General features: G+C 46.3%; 1 protein-coding gene across 2 annotated transcripts; it reads left to right on the forward strand.

The window, feature by feature from the left end:
* The first annotated feature begins 7,313 nt into the window (after positions 1 to 7,313).
* Positions 7,314 to 26,754, forward strand: LOC125634997 (uncharacterized). Of its 2 annotated transcripts, none has more exons than XM_075126618.1 (4): positions 7,314 to 7,386; positions 11,286 to 11,465; positions 22,808 to 25,562; positions 26,149 to 26,754. In XM_075126618.1, the coding sequence occupies exons 3-4, from the start codon at positions 25,001 to 25,003 to the stop codon at positions 26,301 to 26,303; spliced, it is 717 nt and encodes a 238-aa protein (XP_074982719.1). In that variant the 5' UTR covers positions 7,314 to 7,386; positions 11,286 to 11,465; positions 22,808 to 25,000; the 3' UTR covers positions 26,304 to 26,754. The 2 variants fall into 2 exon arrangements, with proteins under 2 accessions (XP_074982719.1, XP_048702267.1); XM_048846310.2 differs by lacking the exon at positions 7,314 to 7,386 and adding an exon at positions 10,591 to 10,726.
* The last annotated feature ends 1,026 nt before the right edge of the window (positions 26,755 to 27,780 follow it).

The raw sequence follows: 27,780 nt of genomic DNA on the forward strand, positions 1-27,780 counted from the left end.
ACCAATCAAGATTGGGGATTTGTTAATGGTAGATGTGCATGCATGACAGTCCCTGATCTGGAGAGCTTACATTCTAAAAAAAGAAGAAATATCCCCATTTTACATATGGGAAATTGAGGCACAGAGTGTAAGTAGCTTACCCTAGTCATAGAGAAGTCTGGCAGACACAAGAATGGAGGTCTCCCAAGCCCTTGATCCACAAGGCCATCGTTCCAAATAAAGACCCAACTGAAGATCCAGGACAAAAAGTACAGGATTTTGTATGCTTCTACAAGAACCATATTTCCATCTTCCTCTTGGATTCACTGAGGGGAAGTTCCATGGGCACTTTCACGAGTTTTAGAAGATTCATATTCAGTTTTTAAAAATCTTAGGAACTTTTACAACTGTTTGGGACATTGTGAACACAATGGTGGAGAAGCTTGAACACAGAAGAGCATATAGCATACACACACACTTATGAACATATATTTTCATGTTAAGTGAAGTTATTATGTTGGATCATATTAAAGAAGTTCTGTATTAAAATCACAAATGAGTTTGATTCCCCATAGTTTAAATTCCAGGGTATTACTAATTAAGAGGTCTCTTGGTTTTTGGTACTGTTTCTCTCCCTCTGTGTGTGAAACTTGCAAGCTGCTAATTGCGTTAGTACATTCTAAGACAGAGTCTGTTCTGAAAGCAATTCACACAGAGAGAGACTCAAAGCAATACTCTGTAACAACAGAAACAGCACCCAGAGACTCCCCGCCCTTTTGTTGTATTTAATTTAAAAATTGTTTAGCTAAATACAAGTATCCTGTTAAAGGAGCATCATCTTATATTGCCACCTCCTACAATCATACCACCGGTCAGTGATGTTCCATCTCACATCAGGTACAGTTACTGAGAGACAGCTATAGCCTTCCAGGGAAGAGACATATTAAAAGCCTGAGCCTACCACCACTGAAGTCAGACAGGAGAAAGTAGAAACTGAGTTATCCCATTTTTCCTATTCTTGTCTTTTCATATGTCCATGTCTATCAACTCTCCACTTAACTCTCTTCAGGCAATGTCAAGAAATTCTCCTTAAACACTATGGCTTCTGAAGCCATATGGGAGCAGTATTTGAGCTGTGGTCTGCAAGCACTTCTGGTGCTCTACGGAAGCTGGGTCCAGGTTCTCCACCTTGTTTTTTTGCACTTGATAAATTGCATTAAAATAATCTGAAATATACCCCCCTCCCATTTTCAATGTAATGAATTGTTGTAAGAGCCAGACATTTTAAATGATCTTGTACTAGAAAAGAGGTGGTCCACAAAATCTGTTAAAATATGCTTGAGTATGAAACAGTTTGAGAACCTTTCATATGTACAAAGAGGAAATTGAGAGTTTTTTTATAAATAAAAAAAACTCATAATTAGTTCTTGAACAGTTTACTTCTCGACTATACACAAGCAAAGGACTGGCTTGGTTTTTAGTAGTACCTTTTTAAGCAAGAAATGGTTTGAGATGCAGTAGGAGAAAGTTTGAAAATAGTCTATTTACTATAGATTAATGCATCTTTTCTGACAGTTGCTATCAGGATGCATTTTCCCTATGGCCAGTCTAAATCATGGTTATTTAATCTCTTAATCAGTGAAAGCTTCAAAATAGGCATCTCTCATGAGCCCTCTGTTGCCAAAAATGACTCCACACACATTAGGTTTCTAGGTTCAGTCAAAAGATTGTAGACCATTCTGAAAGAGAAAATTATTTGCCTTGGAAACAGAGGATAAGACACAAAACTCTGAATCTTAGGTCACAGAAGTTTGCCTTGGGCATTTATATTCGCTCAGAGGATCATCTACCATTTGGCATTTTGCCATTTTAAAATGTACTTTGCCTTTGAAATCAGAAGAATAAGCTTTAGAATGATGGCACAATTTGTTTTAATGGCTCATACACAGTCCTGCGGCTGGTTAGTCTCTTGCATTACTTTCCCAGTTTCTCATTAGACTGGAGTCGAGCTCTGTGACCAAATTAAATTACTGTCAACAAAACAAAAGAGTTTCATTTTCCAGTCTTCCATAAATTTACTCTTCCATGGAGTTACCATCAGCTTTCTGCCTGTATCCCAATGACCCACTGATGGGAATGAATGGTGGCTTGGATTAGCTTAGTCCAAGATGGGTATGCAGAGTCCAAGAGGAAATTCTTTTTAATTTAAAAAAAAAAAAAAAAAGACTGATGTCTAAATGGATTATTTTGTACCAGCTACTAGATAGGTTTATTGCATTCATTGTACTGAATTATTAAGTTGGTTATTTAAAAAGAACTCTGTCACTTGCAGGAATAATTAGACCCAGACAGGTTAGGCATCTTCCTTCCCCATAATGGTGGATGCTGAATTCAACTTGTAACTTCTGCAGATTAGCAATTAACTGGAAGAGAATCAAATTTCCAATGCCAGCCAGGCAGCAAGATAGCTAGATTACCTTTGTGACTCTCCTGCTCTTTAAGTGGAAAAGTTGTGAGTCTAGTCACAAAATGGCTGGTTGACCAGAGCAAACATCTTGAACAAATGCATCACAAGGTGTAGTATTGATATTAGATGCTACAATGTACATTTCCCCACTCAGTTATAACATTGAGTAAGCAAAGCAAGTTCTTACAGACTATGTGAAGGTTGGAGAACATCACCATAGGAGAGTTAGAAAATGAGCTTTGAATCAGCAGGAAGCTCAAGGCTAACTGAAATAATTCTGCCAAGCATGCAGTTCTAGGGATCACCTCAGTTCCAATAGCCATGCCCACCAGCAGCTGATTGAAATATTAGAGTGTGAGCAGTAAGCATCACCCTAGTGCTGCATGGCATGGTAGCTGTCTCATGGCAACTAAAAACTGAGTTAGAGTGCCCTGGGAAGTCACAATGTCTATTCCGTTATCATGACCCTAACCAGAATGCACATCAGGATTCTCCCATCTGCTGTTCCTTTAGTCCCTTCTTTGACTACACATCCTAGTTCTCTCTTCATGCACACCTCCCCTATGGGACTGAATACCACTAGCTGATTGGGCAGAGCAGCTTAGCTCAGGTGAATGAGGAAGAGGTCATCCACGGACCATCAAACCTTACGGGGGGGGGGGGCACACCTGAATGGCTTCTCAGGGGTGTGGGAAATGGAGTGGAAAAAGCAGTTTTGGTTCTAGAGAGAGACAGAGTTTGGTCACCTAATATATAAAAAAAACTCAGTGATTTAATAAGGCGACTATGCTTTAGCAGTCACAGGAGGGAAGAACTGTGGTCCTACTCTCCAATTCACATAATCAAGAACAAACTCTGACACACATTAGGGATGTTTTGGGTGTCCCTTGAGATTCAATTCTAAATGCTATCTGCCTCTTAAGAAATTAAAATGGTATTGCCCCTTATCCATAACTGGTTTTGGCAAGCTGCCTCTCCCCCCAAAAAAGGCACCAAGGATAAAATAAATCCATGAAGTTAGGCTCATAATACAAGGAAAAAGATACTAATTGGGAAGCAGAAACCAGTTTAGCTTCAAGCACCTCTTCGAGGAGGTCCTCCATCTTTGCTTCACATAATGTTTTGTTACATGGTGAATTGTATATCACTCTCATCTATTAGATTAACAGCTATGCATTTCATTTGCTGTAGTTTTATGCCACATATACGCTTTCTGCAACAGTTTAATTATATTTTGTGTTTGTTGCTTTGTTCTTTTCCTTACTCCACATCCTCTCCAAGAAAAAGCAATATGTCAATGTCCTCAAATTTTGCCAAAGTTACCCAAATGAGTCATGTACTGCTCTGCATGGAGCATTTAACGTGGCTCTTCCAGGTCAGATATATAATTGCAAAACCACAATCTGAAGTCAGATAGTTGAAACATGGGAGTTGCAGTCAACTTCTGTGCTCCATTCTCACCTCTGCCGTTGACTGTCACATTGAAGTTGTTTAATCAATCTGTGCCGTAGTTTCCTTCCCCATCTCTGGAAAATTATAACTTACTTGTCTTTCAGGGACATTGTGAAGCATAATGAATGATGCCTGATAATCTTAGCACAATATGGCTACATTTCCATTGCCAGCGCTATTACAGGGGATTGTCTTAGAAATGAGGTTGAAAAGATCTGGTTTTAAAATTGACAAACTAGAACTGGTAGTTGTAGAAGAGTCTGTTGCTAATCTTGGCCCACTTTATATTTTGAGGGTCTTTAATACCCTTTTATAACAAGCCCCACTGGATTTTGCAGAAATAACTGATCTGTTACTTGTATTAAGGTATGCTAGTATTCACTAGAGAAACAAGTTGGCACATTTAGTTGAAGTTCAGAGTGTTTTGAAAATGAAAGTCACTCAGTATTATTATTAACCTGGTTTAACCATGCTCTCATTTCTCAGAAGAAGGAAAGGAGGGTAAAGGAGTGGTCTGGCCAGGAGTCTGCTCTGCCTTTCAAAAGGATTTAAAACCGATTGTTCTATAGAACAGATATTCCTTAATTCAGTGCTCCTAAGAGATCCCCAGACACCTGGGAATGGAGAATTCTAAGCCAGTTTTTCCAACTGGTGTTGGGAGCCTTTGTTTTTATCTATCCAAACTTTTAGCCACCTTTCCTTATGCACTGAGAATTTTTAAAGTGCTGTGTAGCTTGAATGATACAATTCCCTGAGAATGAGAACCATATACACACTCTGGAGAAGGGCTAATTCTGGTTGACTTTAGAATTTTGCTGCTGATTAAGATGTATTGCATACTATAACTTTCTACACTAGAAATGAATAACTTTCATTTTGCAACCTAGACATAAAAGCCATTGCAGTATAGGAAGGCAAAGCAAAGCATCAAACCCCTTCTGAGTTTAGTGAAACTTCAATAACCCCTCTTTCAGCTTCGTCTATAATGAATCTAAGCCTCTTGTAAATGCCCATCACCATGCTACTGAGCAGGGAGAGGAGGTTGGCCGATGGGGTTTCCTGAGACTGTGGGGCCTATTTCTGCTCCTCAGTCTGTTCACGCATCCGGGCAGAGTTCCTCTGGGTGGCATCCACTAGCTTTCCTGATGCCTTTGAGCAGCAGTGGGCACTGCCTGGGGTTCTCTGCTCAGTGTCCCAGTCAGATTCCATTTGTTTAGCCCTGTGACCTCACTCCCATTCCTGTTATCTCCTTAGTTGTCCCCTGTAATTATTTGGAAACCTGGACCTGTGGATCCTCCCCTTAGGCTGGGGGGAGGTCCTTTAGCAGTGGGCAGGCTTCCACCCACTTCCTGGATCCCAACAGGACCACAATACTGAGGCACTGCTCCATACTTTATGGACATCACAGAGGGAAACAGCAAATCATGCTTCTTACACTGCTACCCTTGAAGCAGTCTGCACCCAACACCTACTGCCCCCACCATTAAAAGCAGCAAATACAGACTTAGGGTATTCTGATAATGAAACTGATGTCCCACAGCACAAAATGCATCCCTGTTATACCAATAAAATAAAAACCAGCAGGATCTTAAAGGGGAAAAGGCAAAATACCACATTTATTGTGAATACAGAAAGAATCATAGTAAGCACTTAGTTATAGCTATAACATTCCATTCAATCTCATATTTATTCACACATTCATTCATTCATACATACACACAGGTTCTGCAAGGTTGTTATAGTTACCAGCCTTAGAGTTGCTCATGCCAAGCCACTGGCCAGGTGGCCTGGACATGAGGAGGGAGCAGGGCCTTGTCAGATGCTCATCTGATGCTCCTGGAAGTTGGTTTGCAGAATCAGACCCCCGACGTTCTCACTTTCTAGAGTCCATTTTTATAGGAATTTCTTCCTATGCCAGTCTATGGGAATTGTTTCATCATGCTGTTGCTGAATCAATCAGCAGATGGCACATTCCTGACGGCTCCATGCTGCTAGATGTTATCTTGTTCTTTGGTTCTCCCATCCTTGAGGCTGTTGGATGGATTCCAGTCTGCCCTCCGGGGGTCCTCTGATTATTTCCACTTGACGCCTTCTTCAGCCAATGGACACTGGATTCTTAGGCTGGCACCTCCCTGATCAATCAGTTATTATCCACACCAAGCATCCATCCACATACATCCTCTATCTCTATTTTAATCACAATTGTTAATACAACAAAAGGGCGGGGAGTCTCTGGGTGCTGTTTCTGTTGTTACAGAGTATTGCTTTGAGTCTCTCTCTGCGTGAATTGCTTTCAGAACAGACTCTGTCTTAGAATGTACTAACGCAATTAGCAGCTTGCAAGTTTCACACACAGAGGGAGAGAAACAGTACCAAAAACCAAGAGACCTCTTAATTAGTAATACCCTGGAATTTAAACTATGGGGAATCAAACTCATTTGTGATTTTAATACAGAACTTCTTTAATATGATCCAACATCCCCACCACTTTGAAGTAGCCTCCTTTATTACTCATGTAAAGTGCCCATCCTAACCCACACCACCTTTCCCCTACAGTCTTTATGCCAGTCCCAGTTAGTCTCAGAAGGCTGATGCTCCCTCCACACTTAAGTCACTGATGACTGTTCACATCCAGATCACTGGTTGCTCTGCCCCATCAATCAAGTGACTCAACCCATTCAAGCTGGTGCCTTGCGAGAGACTATGTGAGTGCTGAGGCCTCCTGAAGCCTTCAAATTACTACAGAAACCATTCTTTTAAGAAAAACCCCCTTGGGGGGCTCCTTCATTGGTTTACAGTGTCCCAGTCCCAACCCAAACCATAGTCTTGTGGAAGATACTATAAGATACAACTTAAAATACTCTCATGACTTAAACCTCATACCACACCTGGTCCTGATGGAGGATCACTGCATTTCCCCCCTTCCCAGTGACCCTTGACAAACATGGCCAGATTAATGCAGGGCCTCAGGCTAAGGGGGAGGCGCTCTGTAGGCTGGATGGGGACCACTGCTTCTTTTCTCCAGCCCAGGGTAAGTCTCCATGCTGTGAGCCGGACACCAGTCCCCGAGCCTCGGCTCCCCCTCCTACAAGGCTGGAGTCGCGAGTGCCAGCTCGCTGGCATGCCCCTGCGGCCCGGGGCATTCAGGGGCAGGGGATGCACACACACATGCAGCATGCTGCCACTCACAGTCAGGCACACAGGGGAATGCACACACACATGCTGTAGCTGAAGCCAAAAATCACCTAATTCAAGCTTTCATTCTGATTCGCCTGGACAAGGGGCAGGCCAGGGCCAGGAGCCAATCAAAAAAACACAAAGCTACAAGCTATTGTAAAAGCCCTGAAAGCCAAAAAGCTAGCCAACGTGCAAAGCACAAGCCAACTCAGCCTAAAAGGAGCCTGATTTCTTCTTAGTTTCTGCAGATTTGGCACTTCTGGGGGATCCTGCCTTAGCCCCGCTGTGCTGGCAACCAGGATCTACCCAAGGTAAGCACCTCCCAGCCAGAGCCTGCACCCCAACCCCCTATCCCAGCCCAGAGCCCCCTCCTGCATCCAAACTCCCTCCCAGATCCTGCACCTCCACCCCAACCCCCATCCAAGGCCTGACCCCCCCCCCACACCCCCCCCCAAACTCCCACCCAGAGCCCACACCCCAAACCTCATGCTGCACTTCAACCCAATGTCCCACCCCAGAGCCCAAACCCCAGCTGGAGCTGCACCCCCTCCCGCACCCCAACCCTGAGCCCACCCCCTGAGGGGCCCAACAAAAATCTAACAGCCCTTGGCCCACAGGAGAGTTAATCTAGTCCTGCTGGAAAATGAAGAATTTAAATAATCCTTCTCATCCAGAAGTTAAGCTATTGTTCCCAGAATTAAAACTCACCCCATTGGGGCATCTTATCTTCTCAGGAAGATTCCAGCAACCCCTTTCCAGCTGTGTAGGCCTAGATCTGTGCCTTTACTCCAGATAACTCTGCCTTTCTGTACCCCAGAGAGCACCTGTTGCCAACCTCTTCTCCCTGGGGCTTCCTCTTTATATAGTGAGTTCTAGATCCTCCCAGCTGAGACTGATCACACCAATTGAATTAGCCCCAGGTGCACTCAAATAGGCTAAATTCGCCCCACTGAGAAACAGCTACCTAGTCAGAGGGGACTAATCTCATTCCCTCTTAAAGGGACCATTCAGTTTGTGATAAACAACCACCTCCACCTGCTAGTCCCTTGGGAGACTGGCTTCCTTACCACGTGATGTGCTGCTCTCAATGGCATTAACTCCAGTGACTGCTGTGCAGAGGCAGATTGAGATTTATTGGGGCCCAAAGATTTACTGGGACACAAAGAACATTTGGGGCCCCCACATGCCTCCGCACCATTGGGCCCTGCCCCTTGCTCCTCCCCTTCCCCCCATAACCCTGCCTTGTGGCCTGGCTAGAAGCTGTGCCGTGATAAGAACTGCCCAGGGAGCCTGGGCTGCTTTCAGGCATCCCACCCCACTGCCCAAGGCAGGTGGAGGGCCCTGGGCAGCTCTTACCACAGGCTAGGGTGACCATTCATCCTGTTTTGGCTGGGACAGTCCCCTTTTTAAGCCCTGCCCCAGATGTCCCCACTTTTTGGGCAAAACTGATGATCAGTTGCCAAGAGCAAATGGGACCGATGCCCAGTTTTGCCAAAAAAGGAGCTTGTGGGGATGAGCGGCAAGGCTCAGGGGGACAAGCTGCAGGGCTAAGGGGGATTAGTGGGGGGAGGGAGAGGCTCGGGCCAGCTCTGTGCTGGGGGGGAGAGGGCCTGGGGCTTAGGCCAGCTCTGGGGGCGGGGGAAGAGGGCCCGGGGAAAAGGCTCTGCATGCGGGGGGAAGGGCTAGGGAGGGGGAGAGAGGCTTGAGCAAGCAGCTTAGCCACCTCTACGTGCGGGGGGTAAATATGCTCACCCTGCCACAGTGTTGCCCGATTTTTATGTTGTGTATTAATTATAATGATTATTCTTACAACCTATGGGTTTCAGAGTAACAGCCGTGTTAGTCTGTATTCTCAAAAAGAAAAGGAGTACTTGTGGCACCTTAGAGACTAACCAATTTATTTGAGCATAAGCTTTCGTGAGCTACAGCTCACTTCATCGGATGCATACTGTGGAAAGTGTAGAAGATCTTTTTATACACACAAAGCATGAAAAAATACCTCCTCCCACCCCACTCTCCTGCTGGTAATAGCTTATCTAAAGTGATCACTCTCCTTACAATGTGTATGATAATCAAGTTGGGCCATTTCCAGCACAACCTAAGATGTTAGCCATCACCTTCCTCATCACCACCACCTTCCTCATCAGTAGCACCTCCCAAGGACTACATCTCTCTTTCCTATCACCCCTAGGCTGGGATGCCACTTTTATACTATAAAAACAACGAGGAGTCCGGTGGCACCTTAAAGACTAACAAATTTATTTGGGGATAAGCTTTCATGGGTAAAAAACCCACTTCTTCAGATGCATTGCATACCCACAAAAGCTTATGCCCAAATAAATTTGTTAGTCTTTAAGGTGCTACTGGACTCCTCGTTGTTTTTATGGATACAAACTAACACAGCTACCCCTCTGATACTTTTATAATATGTTCTGCTGACGCCACTATGTTTGATGCATATTCAGTAGGGGATTTTTCTCTTTTTCCTTATTTGTATTTCCTCACCTTACTAATGTTGGAGTGTCTTTTTTCTATAGGTTAGCATATTAACAATCTCAACTTATTATTACATATATCAATTTGTTACCATGGCCCTTTTGTGATTATCACATTTTGTTATTTCTGTTGTAACTGGTTATTTCGGTTCTTTCCAAGTTCCAAGGTGTGGTGCACCTGTTAAGTTTAAAAGGGTATGAACTTAGGAAAGCCCCCATGCCAACCTGCTTTAACGCATCCTCTATGTTAAAGATTGCAGCCATATATGGACCTTATTCTTTAGCTCATCACCATCTATTTAGGTGAAAGGTCCCAAACATATGTATGCTAACTTTGCCCTAACTTAACATACAGGATGTGTCCTGCAGGTCCCTTGTGTTACACCTGAAATATACTTTAATATAAATCTATAAACCTATTATAATAAAACAAATAATCAAACCCATAAGAAACTTAGAAGAAAAGATATATAGACAGGCAAGCAGGCTAGTCTTAGATGTATCTCATGTACCTGTTATGTATGGTATGTCAGTTCATTGCCAGGACACTTCTGTGGTTGACTTATATACCTGTAGACAGAACTTCCCCTTAAACTCTATTTTCAGCTCCATACTGTTAAGGAAAAGTTAGCATATGTGACTTTATTTTGGTTTGAGGCCCACCATTGTCTAAAAGCAAGCACATCATGCACCAGGAGGAGTGTTCCTTAGGTACTGCATTCCTGTAAAAAAACCCCGCCCCCCTTGTTTCCAGCCTGTCTCGACTCCCCGTTTCTGTTCTTTGTGTGTTCCTAACTCCCTGCCTCCTGGCCTTTTAATGTGGGCCTCCCATCCTGATAAGAAAGGTTACTGATGCATTGCTTCAGGGCCATGTTGTGTGGCTGAAGTAATAGTTTAGCATGGGGAATGTACCTAGCAGGGATATGTGGTAGATAAGGAAAGGGTTTGTCTATTGGCTAAGGTTTCTGATGCATGAGGGCAACATGCTTTGCTAAAAGGTATATAATCTGTGTATAACCTGCATTCAGGGTCCCCTTCTGACTAGCAGGGGGGCACCACACTCGAGCGTAATAAACTTAATATCTTTGGGAACTCTGCAGTTGTGGACTTTGTTCGTGTGCCTCAGCCTAGACTTGAACTGCGCGTGACCTATCAGGTATAATTTGCAACAATACCTGGGGTTTTCTGTTGGGCCGTTTATCTGTTCAAAGTTCATAGGCCTCAAGCCTTATGTTAACTTGTTAAAACTAATGTCTTACAGGATACAGGTAGGTTTCTTGCCTTACTGCTAAATATAATGCAAAGCAAAATATTATGCAAAGCAGTAAATATAATAAAGGCAAGCTAGCCCACTGGGCTACAACAACAGCTGGGCTCCGACTTCCAGCCTAACCAGTGGGCGGGGCCTCAAGGGGAAGAGGAGGAGCAGGGCAGCAGGGCGCCAGGGGAGAGTAAGGGCAGGGGTTGGGGCCAGAGTTCCAGGACTCCTGCAGAGGCCCCCAAATTGGCCGAGGCCCATGAGCACGGGTGCCATGGGCCCTGCTGCTGTGGGACTTGGGAAGGGAGGGACAAGAAGAGAGACATCATCGTGAGACACTGGGTGTCTGCTTGTCCAGAAAGACATCCTGTATGGAAATGGCACTCATGCACGATGTTAAATGGTTAGGAACATGATCAAAGTTTAATTCATATCATTTCATATTTATCCCATACAGTAGGATCTCAATTACCTGAACACTCTGGGGACACCCAAAACCTTCAGGTACCCAGGACTTCGCTGACGAAAGTGGGGAGAGGAGCTTCTGGAGTTGACTTGTTTCCCCATATCCTGCCTGCTGAAAAGGAGAGAGAAGTTAAAAGAAGAGCCACCTTCTGCTCACAAAGACTTCCAGGAGGTAATCAGTTGCAGAAATCATAGAGCATAAGGAATCTTATTTCTACTACAGTAGCAATCAGGGACCTAACTGTACTAGATGCTGTAGGAAAACACAGTCCCTGCCCCAGAGAGTTACAATTTAATTTGAAACAAGATGCAATAGTAAATCCTTCTCAGCTGGCTATGCAGTAAATCTCAGCAAACATAGCTGAACTCTGGATAACCCTGACACTAAAGTGGTTCAACATTTAGCATTTGAATTTTTTAAATGAAACTTTCACCAAAAGTTTAATGTTTTTAAATGTTTTGGTTTTTCAACAAAACTAAGGGAAAACTGAAAACATCTCCCCTTTTTGGAACGGAATGCAATAGAATGAAAATCTAGATTTCCCTTCCACTTCTTTATTTTTCCTTTTACTGTTCTCTACCTTCCTCAACTTTGGAAGAGTTAGAGTGGCAGAGTCACAGCATTTCATTTTTCCATTTGCCACTCTAATGTCTCCAAAGTTGAAACTTTGAAATTGCAGAGTAGCAAAAGGAACAACTGGTTGGGAAGAGAGACATTATTCATTTTATTGCACTCGGTGACGAAAGAGGGGTGAAGAAAGGGGAAAAAATTTAAATTTTAAAAATGCAAAAGATCAAACTGAAATAATTTTTAAACACTGTGTAATGGAAAATAGCTTCAACATTTTTTGTGAAATTGTTTTTTCATTTCTGACCAGTTCTGTTTACCAAATTAAATACAGATCAAGGGATGAAATTAAACTAGGGAAAATATCAGGAAAAAGTTATTGACAGCAAGATCTGTCTTCCAAGCAACACAGCAAAACCCCATCACTGAACCCGAACAAGGCCCCGGAGAGCATAACAAAGGCAACAAAGGCCTTGGAGCATAACAAAGGCCTTGGAGATGGGCATTATTGCCTAATAATGAGCTTTTCCAAGTTCTAGGTCCTACTAATCTACGATCAGCATCTGGCAATCATTAAGTAACACTGTCATTTCAGAAGGAAGGATTTATCTGGGTGTGTTGGGTCAAAGATCTCACATCCTAGTTTTGCTTGTATACAGCACTGAGACTTTAATAAAGGTTCTCTTATAAATATGAAAAATAATTTTGGGAACACGGTCCTTTCCAAATCCTCCATTACAGCTTCAGAGTCCAATGCCTGATTTAGACACAGTTTCTGTACTAATGTAACTATTTCAGTTACAGGCAGGGCCATCCTTAGGATTTATGGGGCCCTACGCAGTATTATTAAACTGGTGCCCCTATGCCCAATGGCAGCCCGAGTTCGCTGCGGGGGGGGGGGGGGGGGGGGGAGGACAAGGCAGCAAAGGATAACAAGACACCCGGCCTGCCTCACAGTGGCAGAGAGTCACACTTCCCCGCAGAAACCCCTGTACCTTCTCCCTCACACAGAATGGACATGCAGAAGGTACCTAATTAAAAGCACTAAATTTGGGAATAAAAAATGTCAATCACAGGTTTTTTTTATATACCCTGAAGTTTGCCAGACATTTATTTGCAAAAACTTTGTAGTAAGGGCAAGTCAGCTGTCTTGCTGAATACAACATTAAATATTATGGAATACATGATGCAGCTCTTCTCTGTTTTACATTTTCTTAATCAGTATTTCTAAGATGATTTTATATTTTAAAAGCCTTCATAAAGTAATCATTCCAGATTACTACATATTTAACTCACTTAAACAAAAACATTATTTTAATTAATCAGTCACAGAGGTTTAGAATGTTCATAACAAAGTTCATTGCTTTTAGGAAAGGGAACACTAATTTACTTTGTGTGATCTCCATAACAATAGACATGTTTATGAAATTTCACCAACTTTAAAAAATATGTTTCCAAAGATTTAGGCATAACAAAGGATTTTATATGTTACTGAGGTACTGATTTTGCTGGAGGGTTCTCTTAAAACTAGTTCATCAGATAGTCAGAAGTAAAGAAAGGGAAACTCTTTGTCCAGCTATCTGGAAGGAAAGATATGTTGCCCCTTTAAGGGACCTCTTCAATAGAGGGGTTGGGGGGAGGGGATGAAGGGAGAAAGGGATGGACAGAAAGGACAGGAAGACTGTGGAAGCAAGTTTTTTTTACTATAGTAATTAAAATGTGTATTTTAGATAAGGGTGGTCTTTTGAAGGATTTATTTAAAAAAACGATATGTCTGAAGATCCAAGAATTTAAGGCTAAAGATGATTGTGCATCTAAAAATCTATGCAAGGATTTTTTAGAGATGTAATTTTATAATCTTCACCAACACACTAATGAAATATTTTTAAAGCAAATTTTAAACCAAAGTCCTGTAGACTGACATGTTCTGAGTAAATATTACAGTAATGCACAACTGTTTTTGTCAGTAAATTCAGAAACTGACAGTATATACCTGGGGGTTGGTAAATGCCTGTTAAATGGCTTCATTACCCCTTGAATGGCTCTTCAACAGTTTCAATGTTGTGCTAATAGGTCTGGCAGCCTGGAATGCTTTTCCACTTTTAACTACTAGATCCCCTCCCGAGGAAGACTCCGAGTCTGCAGGAAGGGTCAGAACAGAGATAGGAAAGCCGGATGGGTGCACACTAAGACCCAGTGACAGATTTCAGAGTAACAGCCGTGTTAGTCTGTATTCGCAAAAAGAAAAGGAGTACTTGTGGCACCTTAGAGACTAACCAATTTATTTGAGCATAAGCTTTCGTGAGCTACAGCTCACTTCATCGGATGCATACTGTGGAAACTGCAGAAGACATTATATACACAGAGACCATGAAACAATACCTCCTCTCACTCCACGCTCCTGCTGGTAATAGCCCATCCAAAGTGACCACTGTCTTTACAATGTGTATGAAAATCAAGGTGGGCCATTTCCAGCACAAATCCAGGTTTTCTCACCCCCCACCCCCATACACACACAAACTCACTCTCCTGCTGGTAATAGCTTATCCAAACTGACCACTCTCCTTACAATGTGTATGATAATCAAGGTGGGCCATTTCCAGCATAAATCCAAGTTTAACCAGAACATCTGGGGGGGAGGGAGAAAAAACAAGGGGAAATAGGCTACCTTGCATAATGACTTAGCCACTCCCAGTCTCTATTTAAGCCTAAATTAATAGTATCCAATTTGCAAATGAATTCCAATTCAGCAGTTTCTCGCTGGAGTCTGGATTTGAAGTTTTTTTGTTGTAAGATAGCGACCTTCAAGTCTATAATTTCGTGACCAGAGAGATTGAAGTATTCTCCGACTGGTTTATGAATGTTATAATTCTTGACATCTGATTTGTCCATTTATTCTTTTACATAGAGACTGTCCAGTTTGACCAATGTACATGGCAGAGGGGCATTGCTGGCACATGATGGCATATATCACATTGGTGGATGTGCAGGTGAACGAGCCTCTGATAGTGTGGCTGATGTTATTAGGCCCTGTGATGGTGTCCCCTGAATAGATATGTGGGCACAGTTGGCAACGGGCTTTGCTGCAAGGATAGGTTCCTGGGTTAGTGGTTCTGTTGTGTGGTATGTGGTTGCTGGTGAGTATTTGCTTCAGGTTGGGGGGCTGTCTGTAGGCAAGGACTGGCCTGTCTCCCAAGATTTGTGAGAGTGTTGGGTCATCCTTCAGGATAGGTGGTAGATCCTTAATAATGCGTTGGAGGGTTTTTAGTTGGGGGCTGAAGGTGACGGCTAGTGGTGTTCTGTTATTTTCTTTGTTAGGCCTGTCCTGTAGTAGGTGACTTCTGGGAACTCTTCTGGCTCTAACAATCTGTTTCTTCACTTCCGCAGGTGGGTATTGTAGTTGTAAGAATGCTTGGTAGAGATCTTGTAGGTGTTTGTCTCTGTCTGAGGGGTTGGAGCAAATGCGGTTGTATCGCAGAGCTTGGCTGTAGACGATGGATCGTGTGGTGTGATCAGGGTGAAAGCTGGAGGCATGTAGGTAGGAATAGCAGTCAGTAGGTTTCCGGTATAGGGTGGTGTTTTTGTGACCCTTGTTTATTAGCACTGTAGTGTCCAGGAAGTGGATCTCTTGTGTGGACTGGACCAGGCTGAGGTTGATGGTGAGATGGAAATTGTTGAAATCATGGTGGAATTCCTCAAGGGCTTCATTTCCATGGGTCCAGATAATGAAGATATCAATATAGCTCAAGTAGAGTAGGGGCGTTAGGGGACGAGAGCTGAGGAAGCGTTGTTCTAAATCAACCATAAAAATGTTGGCATACTGTGGGGCCATGCGGGTACCCATAGCAGTGCCGCAGATCTGAAGATATACATTGTCCCCAAATGTAAAATAGTTATGGGTAAGGACAAAGTCACAAAGTTCATACACATTGTAAGGAGAGTGGTCAGTTTGGATGATCTATTACCAGCAGGAGAGTGAGTTTGTGTGTGTATGGGGGTCGGGGGGGTGAGAAAACCTGGATTTGTGCTGGAAATAGCCCAACTTGATTATCATACACATTGTAAGGAGAGTGATCACTTTAGATAAGCTATTACCAGCAGGAGCGTGGGGTGGGAGGAGGTATTGTTTCATGGTCTCTGTGTATATAATGTCTTCTGCAGTTTCCACAGTATGCATCCGATGAAGTGAGCTGTAGCTCACAAAAGCTTATGCTCAAATAAATTGGTTAGTCTCTAAGGTGCCACAAGTACTCCTTTTCTTTTTGCGAATACAGACTAACACGGCTGTTACTCTGAAACCTGTCACTCTCCTTACAATGTGTATGATAATCAAGGTGGGCCATTTCCAGCACAAATCCAGGGTTTAACAAGAACGTGGGAGGGGGGGTAGGAAAAAACAAGGGGAAATAGGTTACCTTGCATAATGACTTAGCCACTCCCAGTCTCTATTCAAGCCTAAGTCATTATGCAAGGTAACCTATTTCCCCTTGTTTTTTCCTACCCCCCCTCCCACGTTCTTGTTAAACCCTGGATTTGTGCTGGAAATGGCCCACCTTGATTATCATACACATTGTAAGGAGAGTGACAGGTTTCAGAGTAACAGCCGTGTTAGTCTGTATTCGCAAAAAGAAAAGGAGTACTTGTGGCACCTTAGAGACTAACCAATTTATTTGAGGAATTCATTTGCAAATTGGATACAATTAACTTAGGCTTGAATTGAGACTGGGAGTGGCTAAGTTAATTGTATCCAATTTGCAAATGAATTCCTCAAATAAATTGGTTAGTCTCTAAGGTGCCACAAGTACTCCTTTTCTTTTTAAGACCCAGTGGTGCCCCAAATTTTCAGGTGCCCTATGCAGCTGCGTATGTTGCGTATGCCTAAGGACGGCCCTGGTTACAGGCAAGACTTTTTTGATTTTAAAACCTATATAGTTATACCAGTACAACCATTAGCAATTATGCTATTCTACCAGTGTAAAGGTGTCTTATACTGTTATAGCTTATTCCCCTTCCCTTTTGAGAATAGCTATACCAGTATATACATTTTTATATCAGTATAACTGCATCCACACCAAGGAGAGATTACACCTCTGTAAAAAAAAAAAAACCCGAACAGTATAAAGTGACACAACCTGTGTGTTCAAACAAGCTCTAGAGCAGGAGTTGCAGATTTAATAAGAATTTAAAGCAGGGGTGGGTAAACTTTTTGGCTCAAGGGCCACATCTGGAAATAGAAATTGTATGGCGGGCCATGAATGCTCACAAAATTGGGGTTGAGGTGCAGGAGGGGGGTGCAGGCTGTGGTTGGGGGTGTGGGCTCTGGGGTGGGGCCAGAAATTAGAAGTTCAGGGTGCGGGAGGGGGCGGGGCGGGGGGTGAGGGCTCCATTTGCAGGCTCTGGGGTGGAGCTGGGGATGAGGAGTTTGGGGTGTAGGAGGGTGCTCTGGGCTGGGACCGAGGAGTTTGGAGGGCAGGAGGGGGATCATTCCTGGGGTTGGGGCATGGGGAGAGGCTCAGGGGTGCAGGCTCTAAGTGGTGCTTACCTCAAGTGGTTCCCAGAAGCAGAAGCATGTCCCTTCTCCAGCTCCTACGCAGAGGCATAGCCAGGCAGCTCTGCATGCTTCCCCGTCTGCAGGCACGCCCCTGCAGCTCCCATTGGAGCGCCGCAGGGGGCTATTGAAGCAGGGACATTGGAGTGCATAGCAGCTGGAGGGGGGCCATGCCGCTGCTTCCGGGAGCTGCATGGAGTGACCCTCTCCCCAGCGGGAGCTCGCTGGCCAGCTGAAAACGGCTTGCGGGCCAAATCTGGCCCACAGGCTGTAGTTTGCCCACCTCTGATTTAAAGCCTCATATTCTCCAGGCTCTGTGTGTACAGCAGAAGCACAATTGCCACTTCAGACTTCCTGAAGCTTGTACCGGACTTTGAGGAAGTGAAGCTGAGAGAATAATATGTTGCTAGAAGTATAAGGAGTTGTAACCTACACACCTCCTGGGTGTGGTGTTCTGTCCCATCTAGTGGTACTGAGACCACTTAGAGAGAGAGATTGAGTCTGCTCTACAGCCTTAGCTAACAGCCATATGTCTTTTAGCTCAAGCAGTAGAGGCTCATGCATTTAGCTCCAGAGGCCCTAGGTTCGATCCCTCCTGCCAATGACGGTGTTACAGAGGAAAAGAGGAAGTTACATGTTGTGGCAGATTGATGGCTCCTCAGAAGGAAACAGTGTATTATTGCCTCTGAGGCAAAGCAGAAATCCTCAATTTGGGGCCTTGTGGGTGTAATCCTTCTGCCAGTCAGAGTTGGCAGCAACAAGGGCCAGGTTTGGTATCTAGGAGTTCCTTTTCAACAATACAACTCAAAACCATCTCAAGCCCCCATCCCGTGACCTGGGATAATTACACACCACCAGGGGTGAAAGTAACTTAAAGGACTTACCAGTTCTCTGGAGTCCTGAGCAGGAGACGGGGCCTCAACTGGAAGGGGCGTGGCCTCAATTGGAAGAAGCAGGGCCTTTAGACCCCGGGCCCTTTAAATCGAGATTTAAAAGGCCACAGGCTCCGGCTGCGGTACTGGCAGCTGGGAGCCCCAGGCCCTTTAAATCACTGCTGGAGCTACCAGCTGCAGAGGCAGCTAGGAGACCCAGGGCTTGGGGGCCATTTAAAGGGCCCTGGGCTCCAGCTGTCGCTACCGCAGCAGAACCCTGGCCCTTTACATCACCACTGGAGCCCGGGGGTCCCAGCCACCTCTGCTACCTGGGGGCTTCAGCAGCAATTTAAAGAGCCCAGGGCTCCAGCCACTGCTGGAAGCCCCGGTCTCTTTAAATTGCTGCCTGGGGAAGCCAGTCTGGTACAGCGTACCAGCTCTTGCCATTATGGCGTACCGGAGTGTACCGGCTACTTTCACCTCCGCACACCACGCTCTGGGCCCCTCTAAGAGGCAATAGTTCCCCGCTCGCAAGCACAGAGTCTGAGTGTAGCACAAAACTTTTAATAAAAGGAGGGAAATAATGCAGCATTAATTTGGGGGAACACTACAAACAGGGTTTATAAACATAAATCATGAGCAAAAAACCCACCACCAAGTAAGTTAGGCAGTGTCCTTTTCCCCTCAGGGTCTTAAGTCCAGGAACCCAAAAGTCCCTTTAACATGCTTGTCCCTTCTCTGCACCCACTCACAATTGCTGTCCTTGGACAGTGCAGACCCAGAGTTCAGAGGTGCATCTGCAGAGTCCACCTCCCACCCTGGTGGAACGGGGGGGGAGGAGGATAACAAGGCACCTTACTCGCTCTGCTGCTCAGGCCCTCATTCGCCGCCACTCTCTGCTGGCCACTTGCTGCATCTCTCCACCAGCCCCCCCAATAAGGCTGCACCTCTCTGCCAGCCACACCTTTCTACCAGACACCCTGCTGACCGCTCACCATGCCTCTCCACCAGCCACTCACCAAGATGTCTTCAGGGCCCACCATTTAAGAACATAAGAATGGCCATACTGGGTCAGACCAAAGATCCATCCAGCCCAGTATCCTGTGTACCAATAGTGGCCAATGCCAGGTGCCCCAGGGGGAGTGAACCTAACAGATAATGATCAGTGATCTCTCTCCTGCCATCCATCTCCACCCTCTGACAAGCAGAGGCTAGGGATGCCATTCTTTACCCATCCTGGCTAATAGCCATTAATGGACTTTGCCTCCATGAATTTATCCAGTTCTCTTTTAAACCCTGTTATATTCCTAGCCTTCACACCCTCCTCAGGGAAGACATTCCACAGGTGGACTTAACACAGCACTTAGTGATTTCAGCTGTTAGTGGGGGAGCCTCATTGCTGATGCACCCTAAGCAGTCTCTCACATCATAGACAGTGTCCCAGAGAAGGTCTAATATCAGTGATTTCAGCTCTACAACATGTAACAAGACTGTCAATTGAGTCTAAATTAACTCTAGTTATTACACAGTAGAGAGAGAACAGGACAAATGATATCTAGGGACCCTTACACAAAGCCCCTGCACTGCCACATACAAGCTCTGCTCCCCCCTTCCTCCTCACTGAGCTATGGAACCCATGTCCCCTGCCTAGTGAGTGTCATTTAGTTGTGGGTGAGTCCCTCAATCTGGAAATGCCAAGTACAGTTCTGCTGCCCTTGATTCACACAACAATAATAACAACCCTTTATTACTCCTTCCCCAATAACAAGGAAACTGGGAATCCCACACCAGCCAAAAGTGGCCATTTGGGCAAGCAATCCCATCATGCTGAGCACCTAAGCAGGGTGGGTGTGCCAATGCAAATGAGATCAGCTCCTGAAGTCCTTTTCACAGCTCAACACTAGATGTCAGGGAAGAGCTCATTCAGACTCTGCTTACATGGGGTTGTTTCCGTTTGGAAGAGCAGTGAAATGAGTCAGGTTTATTTTTGATGTAATTATTGCAGTCTGTAGGGAGCCACCCTCTGAGCCTGAGTGGGCGGGGCCAGGCCAAGCTTCTGCCAATCCTCGGAAGGGGAAGGGTGGGACAGGAAGTACAAAGGGCGGGGCCCTCTGCCCACTGAGGAGAGAACCAGGGAGGGAGACAGACACAGGCTTGTGATCCTGCTGCTGACCCAGTTGAAGCCCTGGGCAAGGCCTGTGGCAGCCAGGGCTGCTGGCTGCTGAATACCCAGAGGACCTGGAGGGGCCTGATTGCAGCCCGGGCCAGCATGAGTCTGATACCGAGGGGGAGCAGGGGTGGCCCGCAGCGGACTACCCGGAGGAGATGGAGGGACCGGAGCAACCCACCTGAGAGAGACCGGGTAGGAAGTAGCCCAGGGGCCCAACTACACCGTGGGGTGGGTGTGTTTGGTCAGTGGGTGCGGATTGCCCCGCTGACCCAGCGGCGGGACCTTCGCCTCCCGCCACTGTCAGGGCCCTGGGTTGGAACGCAGTGGAGTTGGGTGGCCCTGCGTTCCCCTACGCCGGTGCTCCCCTGCCCGAGGGGCGCGCCACTGACTCTCACCGGCGCTCCCCTGCCCGCTAATTCCCCAATGCCCGGGAGGTGGGACCGAGGCCTGCCACAGAGACTATTGCTCTCCATCGCCCCTAGGGGCTTGGAGGACCGACCGACGCCTGTCACACAGTCACAGAACTATATACAAAGTCTTGTTTCTATCTCACTTTGGAATAAGAAGTCCAAGACTATTTATTATGCAGGTAATAAAATAGGTTGAGGGAAGCCCAGAAGACATGAAACAGTTCTAGTCAGTGCTATTGTGCCCCAGACTTCTAGGATCCTAGAATGAGGATACTAACGTCAAGATTGTTCCTTACATTAGGAAACATGCTGCCCTAAACCCAACCCAGAAGAATTTTTGAATGCTCCTATGCCAATCCAGCTGCCGTGCCACTCATTTAGCCCAGCTTGCTTTTGGGGTTGTGCCAACCAGAGGTGGATTAAGATTTACTGGGGCCCTGGGCACATCCCTCTCCACCATAGCCCTGTCCCCTGCTCCTCCCCTTCCTCCAAGGCCCCAGCCCCTGGCCTGGCTGGAAGCCGGGGAGCATAGTAAGTGCTATCCAGGGAGCCCGGGCCACTGTGGGGAGCCCTGGACCCTCCATCTGCCCTGGGTGGAACACCCTGAGGGACATAGGGCAGGGGCTGCTCTTGGGAACCCTGGTCGCCTGCCCAGGGCAGGTGCAGGGTCATGGGCTCCCCACAGCTGCCCAGACTCCCTGGGTGGCTTTTGCCACAGCCTAGGACAGTAGCCCCAAACTGTGGGGAGTGCCCCCCTAGGGGAACATGGAGGAACATTCAGGGGTGAGTGGTGGGGCCTGGATCAGCTCCCACGGGTGGGGGGAGGGAGTGCCACCCAGCCCTGCTCTTTCCCCAGCTCTGCTGTGGCCCCACCCGAGCCCTGCCCCCAGCCATGGCTGTGTTCCTGGCCACACCCCAGCCACACCTCTGGCCCCACTCCTGGCTCCTGACCACAGCCCCACCGCAATCCCCGGTTCCCACTCCCGGCTCTGGCTTCAACGGACCAGGTTGGGGGGACAGCTGAAAAAGTTTGGAGACCCCTGGCCTAAGGTAACCATACATTCCCTTTTGGCCTTGGATGTTCTAACTTTTTTGTCAAATCTGGGCATTTGTCCCATTTGCTCTTGCCAACTGATCACCAGTTGTCAAGCGCAAACAGCACAAATGCTAAGTTTTGCCAAAAAGGGGCTGAGCAGGGTGAGCAGTGGGGCTTGGGCCAGCCCTCCACGGGGGAGGAAGGGGCTTGGGCAAGCGATTTGGGCTGCCTCCTTGCGGGAAGGAAGAGGGAAAGGAGAGAGGGCTCGGACGGGCTCTGCGTGGCGGTCTGGGGCAGGGGAAGGGAAAAGGGGCTTGGCCTGGCTCCATGTGGGCATTGGGGGGGGGGGAGGGAGAGAGGGCTCAGCCAGGCCCCGGGTGGAGGGTCTGAGGGTAGAGGGGGCTTGCACCAGCTCTGCACACAGGAGGGCAGGGGGAATATACTCACTCACACTCTACTCCATCCGTCTTCTGGCCTGGTGGGGGTTGGGTCTCTGGGGAAGAGAGGAGCAGGGCATGGGGGGAGGAGCAGCAGGGGTTGGGACCAGAGTGCCGGCACTCCTGTGGGGCCCCCAAATTGGCTGAGGCCCCTGGGCCTGGGCCCTGTCAGCCCATACAGTAATCCACCACAGGCACCAACCAGCTCCTAATGCCTTGGTGACAGAGACAACACATGCCTGCCGATAGTGGGAGGGCAGAATGAAAGCAGTCGGCTTCAACAGTATTACTGAGCATGCTCAGTCCATGTGAGCATGCTCAGTACAAGCCAAGCAGCAAATGGGGTGGCACGTGATGCCTGCATGCCCCGCCCCATGTGTCACCTCTGCTTGGTGAAGTGGGATTTGCAAGTGATCTATTAATATTTATTTATGGTAGTGTCCGTGTCTAAAAATGCCTTCTTCCACCTCCAGTTCACTAGGAAACTTCAACTCTTTATCCTGGATGAAGACCTATCTACAAAGCCTTGTCCCTGCTGAACTTCCAGTGGATTTCCCTCTTTATTTCTGATAGGTTCCAGGAGCAATTCCCGTTCTCCTTTTTCAGCTCTGCCACCGCGTTAGCATCTCTTTGTCTTTTATGTCATGTCAGGAAGGCTATTGCAAAGAGATGGAACTTGCAGTGTGTTTTTAGGATAGCCAAACTTTCGATTTGGGTAAAAGAATAGCCTGGCAGAAAATTCTGTCATCCCAGTAACAGCTTGTGCTGGCAACTGTATTACTGTGGTACTATGAGACTTGTGAAAATCTAAACATTTTGGGATGGCTGACAATGACCAATCATGAGATGTAAAAGTCTGCACTTGTTGCTTGGTCTTTTAGTATTTTTCCATGACATGAAAGATTATAAAATCAAAGCAGTAGAAATAGGGTTAAGAGTCATTTGGTGATACTGTAGTAAACCTACGAAAGTGTAACAAACAAAAATAAAATAAATGCTAAGAGATGCATCTGGAACTTCCTTACTGGCGTAGATATGTAACACAAAATGAGTGACAGGCAGATGCATCAAGTTTCTGTGGATGAGGCATGGTCAGATCTCTCAAACACTAAAAGACATCCCTCTTTTGTTATAAGCATCACTTCCTCGGGGATTATTTTGAAAACATGTTGATTTTGTACAAAGGAATTGCCATGTTAGAACAAACGAGGGAGTCCCTCTAATCCAGTATCTTGCCTCTAACAGTGGACAGCACCAGATGCTTCAGAGAAAGGTGTAGGGAATCATAGAATATCAGGGTGGGAAGGGACCTCAGGAGGTCATCTAGTTCAACCCCCTGCTCAAAGCAGGACCAATCCCCAACTAAATCATTCCAGCCAGGGCTTTGTCAAGCCTGACCTTAAAAACTTCGAAGGAAGGAGATTCCACCACCTCCCTAAGTAACGCATTCCAGTGTTTCACCACCCTCCTAGTGGAAAAGTTTTTCCTAATAGCCAACCTAAACCTCCCCCACTGCAACTTGAGACCATTCCTCCTTGTTCTGTCATCTGCTACCACTGAGAACAGTCTAGATCCATCCTCTTTGGAACCCCCTTTCAGGTAGTTGAAAGCAGCTATCAAATCCTCCTTCATTCTTCTCTTCCGCAGACTAAACAATCCCAGTTTCCTCAGCCTCTCCTCATAAATCATGTGTTCCAGTCCCCTAATCATTTTTGTTGACCTCCGCTGGACTCTTTCCAATTTTTCCACATCCTTCTTGTAGTGTGGGGCCCAAAACTGGACACAGTACTCCAGATGAAATGCTGCAGTTTGGGATAATCTACTCACAGGAAAAGTTTCTTCCTGACTCCCATTATTTAACTGTTGATTTATGCCCTGAAGCATGAAGGTTGTAACCCTTCCAAAACTTTTTTCCCAATGCTTGCTATTGTAACTCTGAAAGTTATTGCTAGCTGCATAGATGTCCAATCCCTTTTTGACTCCTGCTCATCTAATCGATGCTTGTTATAATATTACTATGTGTAGAGAAAGTAATGACTATAAATGTAATACATTTCCCCACCCATCCCAAAAGATGTTTTTTTTAAAAAAAGAGCTCCTATTGAAAACATTCAAACTACATTAGAACCTTGTTAAATTAGAATATTGTCCATTTTTTCCTTACTTTGTATTTAACCTCAACCTCAAAAAAACAAAACACCTGGCATTTCATGTACCCTATTGAAATAGAACTATATGAGTAACATCATGTAAAGCCTACATGTTGTGGTGATCTCAGTATAAACCTGCAGTCTTGATTATACTCAGTAAGCCCTGGTCTACACTAGGACTTTAGGTCGAATTTAGCAGCGTTAAATCGATGTAAACCTGCACCCGTCCACACAATGAAGCCCTTTATTTCGACTTAAAGGGCTCTTAAAATTGATTTCCTTACTCCACCCCTGACAAGTGGATTAGCGCTTACATCGACGTTGCCGGCTCGAATTTGGGGTACTGTGGACACAATTCGATGGTATTGGCCTCCGGGAGCTATCCCAGAGTGCTCCATTATGACCGCTCTGGACAGCACTCTCAACTCGGATGCACTGGCCAGGTAGACAGGAAAAGAACCGCGAACTTTTGAATCTCATTTCCTGTTTGGCCAGCGTGGCAAGCTGCAGGTGACCATGCAGAGCTCATCAGCACAGGTGACCATGATGGAGTCCCAGAATCGCAAAAGAGCTCCAGCATGGACCGAACGGGAGGTACGGGATCTGATCGCTGTTTGGGGAGAGGAATCCGTGCTATCAGAACTCCGTTCCAGTTTTCGAAATGCCAAAACCTTTGTGAAAATCTCCCAGGGCATGAAGGACAGAGGCCATAACAGGGACCCGAAGCAGTGCCGCGTGAAACTGAAGGAGCTGAGGCAAGCCTACCAGAAAACCAGAGAGGCGAACAGCCGCTCTGGGTCAGAGCCCCAAACATGCCGCTTCTATGATGAGCTGCATGCCATTTTAGGGGGTTCAGCCACCACTACCCCAGCTGTGTTGTTTGACTCCTTCAATGGAGATGGAGGCAATACGGAAGCAGGTTTTGGGGACGAAGAAGATGATAGCTCACAGCAAGCAAGCGGAGAAACCGGTTTTCCCGACAGCCAGGAACTGTTTCTCACCCTAGACCTGGAGCCAGTACCCCCCGAACCCACCCAAGGCTGCCTCCTGGACCCAGCAGGCGGAGAAGGGACCTCTGGTGAGTGTACCTTTTAAAATGCTATACATGGTTTAAAAGCAAGCATGTGAAAGGATTACTTTGCCCTGGCATTTGCGGTTCTCCTAGATGTAGTCCTAAAGCCTTTGCAAAAGGTTTCTGGGGAGGGCAGCCTTATTGCGTCCTTCATGGTAGGATACTTTACCACTCCAGGCCAGTAACACGTACTCGGGAATCATTGTAGAACAAAGCATTGCAGTGTATGGTTGCTGGCATTCAAACAACATCCGTTCTTTATCTCTTTGTGTTATCCTCAGGAGAGTGAGATATAATTCATGGTCACCTGGTTGAAATAGAGTGCTTTTCTTCAGGGGACACTCAGAGGAGCCCATTCCTGCTGGGCTGTTGGCCTGTGGCTAAACAGAAATGTTCCCCGCTGTTAGCCACAGGGTGGGGGGAAGGTTGAGGGGGTAGTCACGCAGTGGGAGGAGGCAAAATGCGACCTTGTAACAAAAGCACATGTGCTATGTATGTAATGTTAACAGCAAGGTTTACCCTGAAAGAGTGTAGCCACTGTTTTATAAAATGTCTTTTTAAATACCGCTGTCCCTTTTTTTTTCTCCACCAGCTGCATGTGTTTCAATGATCACAGGATCTTCTCCTTCCCAGAGGCTAGTGAAGCTTAGAAAGAAAAAAAAAAACACACTCGCGATGATATGTTCTCCAAGCTCATGCTGTCCTCCCACACTGACAGAGCACAGACGAATGCGTGGAGGCAAATAATGTCAGAGTGCAGGAAAGCACAAAATGACCGGGAGGAGAGGTGGCAGGCTGAAGACAGGGCTGAAGCTCAAATGTGGCGGCAGCGTGATGAGAGGAGGCAGGATTCAATGCTGAGGCTGCTGCAGGACCAAACCAGTATGCTCCAGTGTATGGTTGAGCTGCAGCAAAGGCAGCTGGAGCACAGACTGCCACTGCAGCCCCTCCGTAACCAACCGCCCTCCTCCCCAAGTTCCATAGCCTCCACACCCAGACGCCCAAGAACGTGGTGGGGGGGCCTCCGGCCAACCAGCCACTCCACCACAGAGGATTGCCCAAAAAAAAGAAGGCTGTCATTCAATAAATTTTAAAGTTGTAAACTTTTAAAGTGCTGTGCTTAAAGTGCTGTGTGGCATTTTCCTTCCCTCCTCCACCACCCCTCCTCGGCTACCTTGGTAGTCATCCCCCTATTTGTGTGATGAATGAATAAAGAATGCATGAATGTGAAGCAACAATGACTTTATTGCCTCTGCAAGCGGTGATTGAAGGGAGGAGGGGCGGGTGGTTAGCTTACAGGGAAGTAGAGTGAACCAAGGGGCGGGGGGGTTTCATCAAGGAGAAACAAACGAACTTTCACACCGTAGCCTGGCCAGTCATGAAACTGGTTTTCAAAGCTTCTCTGATGCGTACCGCGCCCTCCTGTGCTCTTCTAACCGCCCTGGTGTCTGGCTGCGCGTAACTAGCAGCCAGGCGATTTGCCTCAACCTCCCACCCCGCCATAAACGTCTTCCCCCTTACTCTCACAGATATTGTGGAGCACACAGCAAGCAGTAATAACAGTGGGAATATTGGTTTCGCTGAGGTCTAAGCGAGTCAGTAAACTGCGCCAGCGCGCCTTTAAACGTCCAAATGCACATTCTACCACCATTCTGCACTTGCTCAGCCTGTAGTTGAACAGCTCCTGACTACTGTCCAGGCTGCCTGTGTACGGCTTCATGAGCCATGGCATTAAGGGGTAGGCTGGGTCCCCAAGGATACATATAGGCATTTCAACATCCCCAACAGTTATTTTCTGGTCTGGGAATAAAGTCCCTTCCTGCAGCTTTTGAAACAGACCAGAGTTCCTGAAGATGCGAGCATCATGCACCTTTCCCGGCCATCCCACGTTGATGTTGGTGAAACGTCCCTTGTGATCCACCAGAGCTTGCAGCACTATCGAAAAGTACCCCTTGCGGTTTATGTACTCGGCGGCTTGGTGCTCCGGTGCCAAGATAGGGATATGGGTTCCGTCTATAGCCCCACCACAGTTAGGGAATCCCATTGCAGCAAAGCCATCCACTATGACCTGCACATTTCCCAGGGTCACTACCCTTGATATCAGCAGATCTTTGATTGCGTGGGCTACTTGCATCACAGCAGCCCCCACAGTAGATTTGCCCACTCCAAATTGATTCCCAACTGACCGGTAGCTGTCTGGCGTTGCAAGCTTCCACAGGGCTAT

Source organism: Caretta caretta, chromosome 3, assembly GCF_965140235.1.
Source record: "Caretta caretta isolate rCarCar2 chromosome 3, rCarCar1.hap1, whole genome shotgun sequence".
In the NCBI taxonomy this organism is placed as follows: domain Eukaryota; kingdom Metazoa; phylum Chordata; order Testudines; family Cheloniidae; genus Caretta; species Caretta caretta.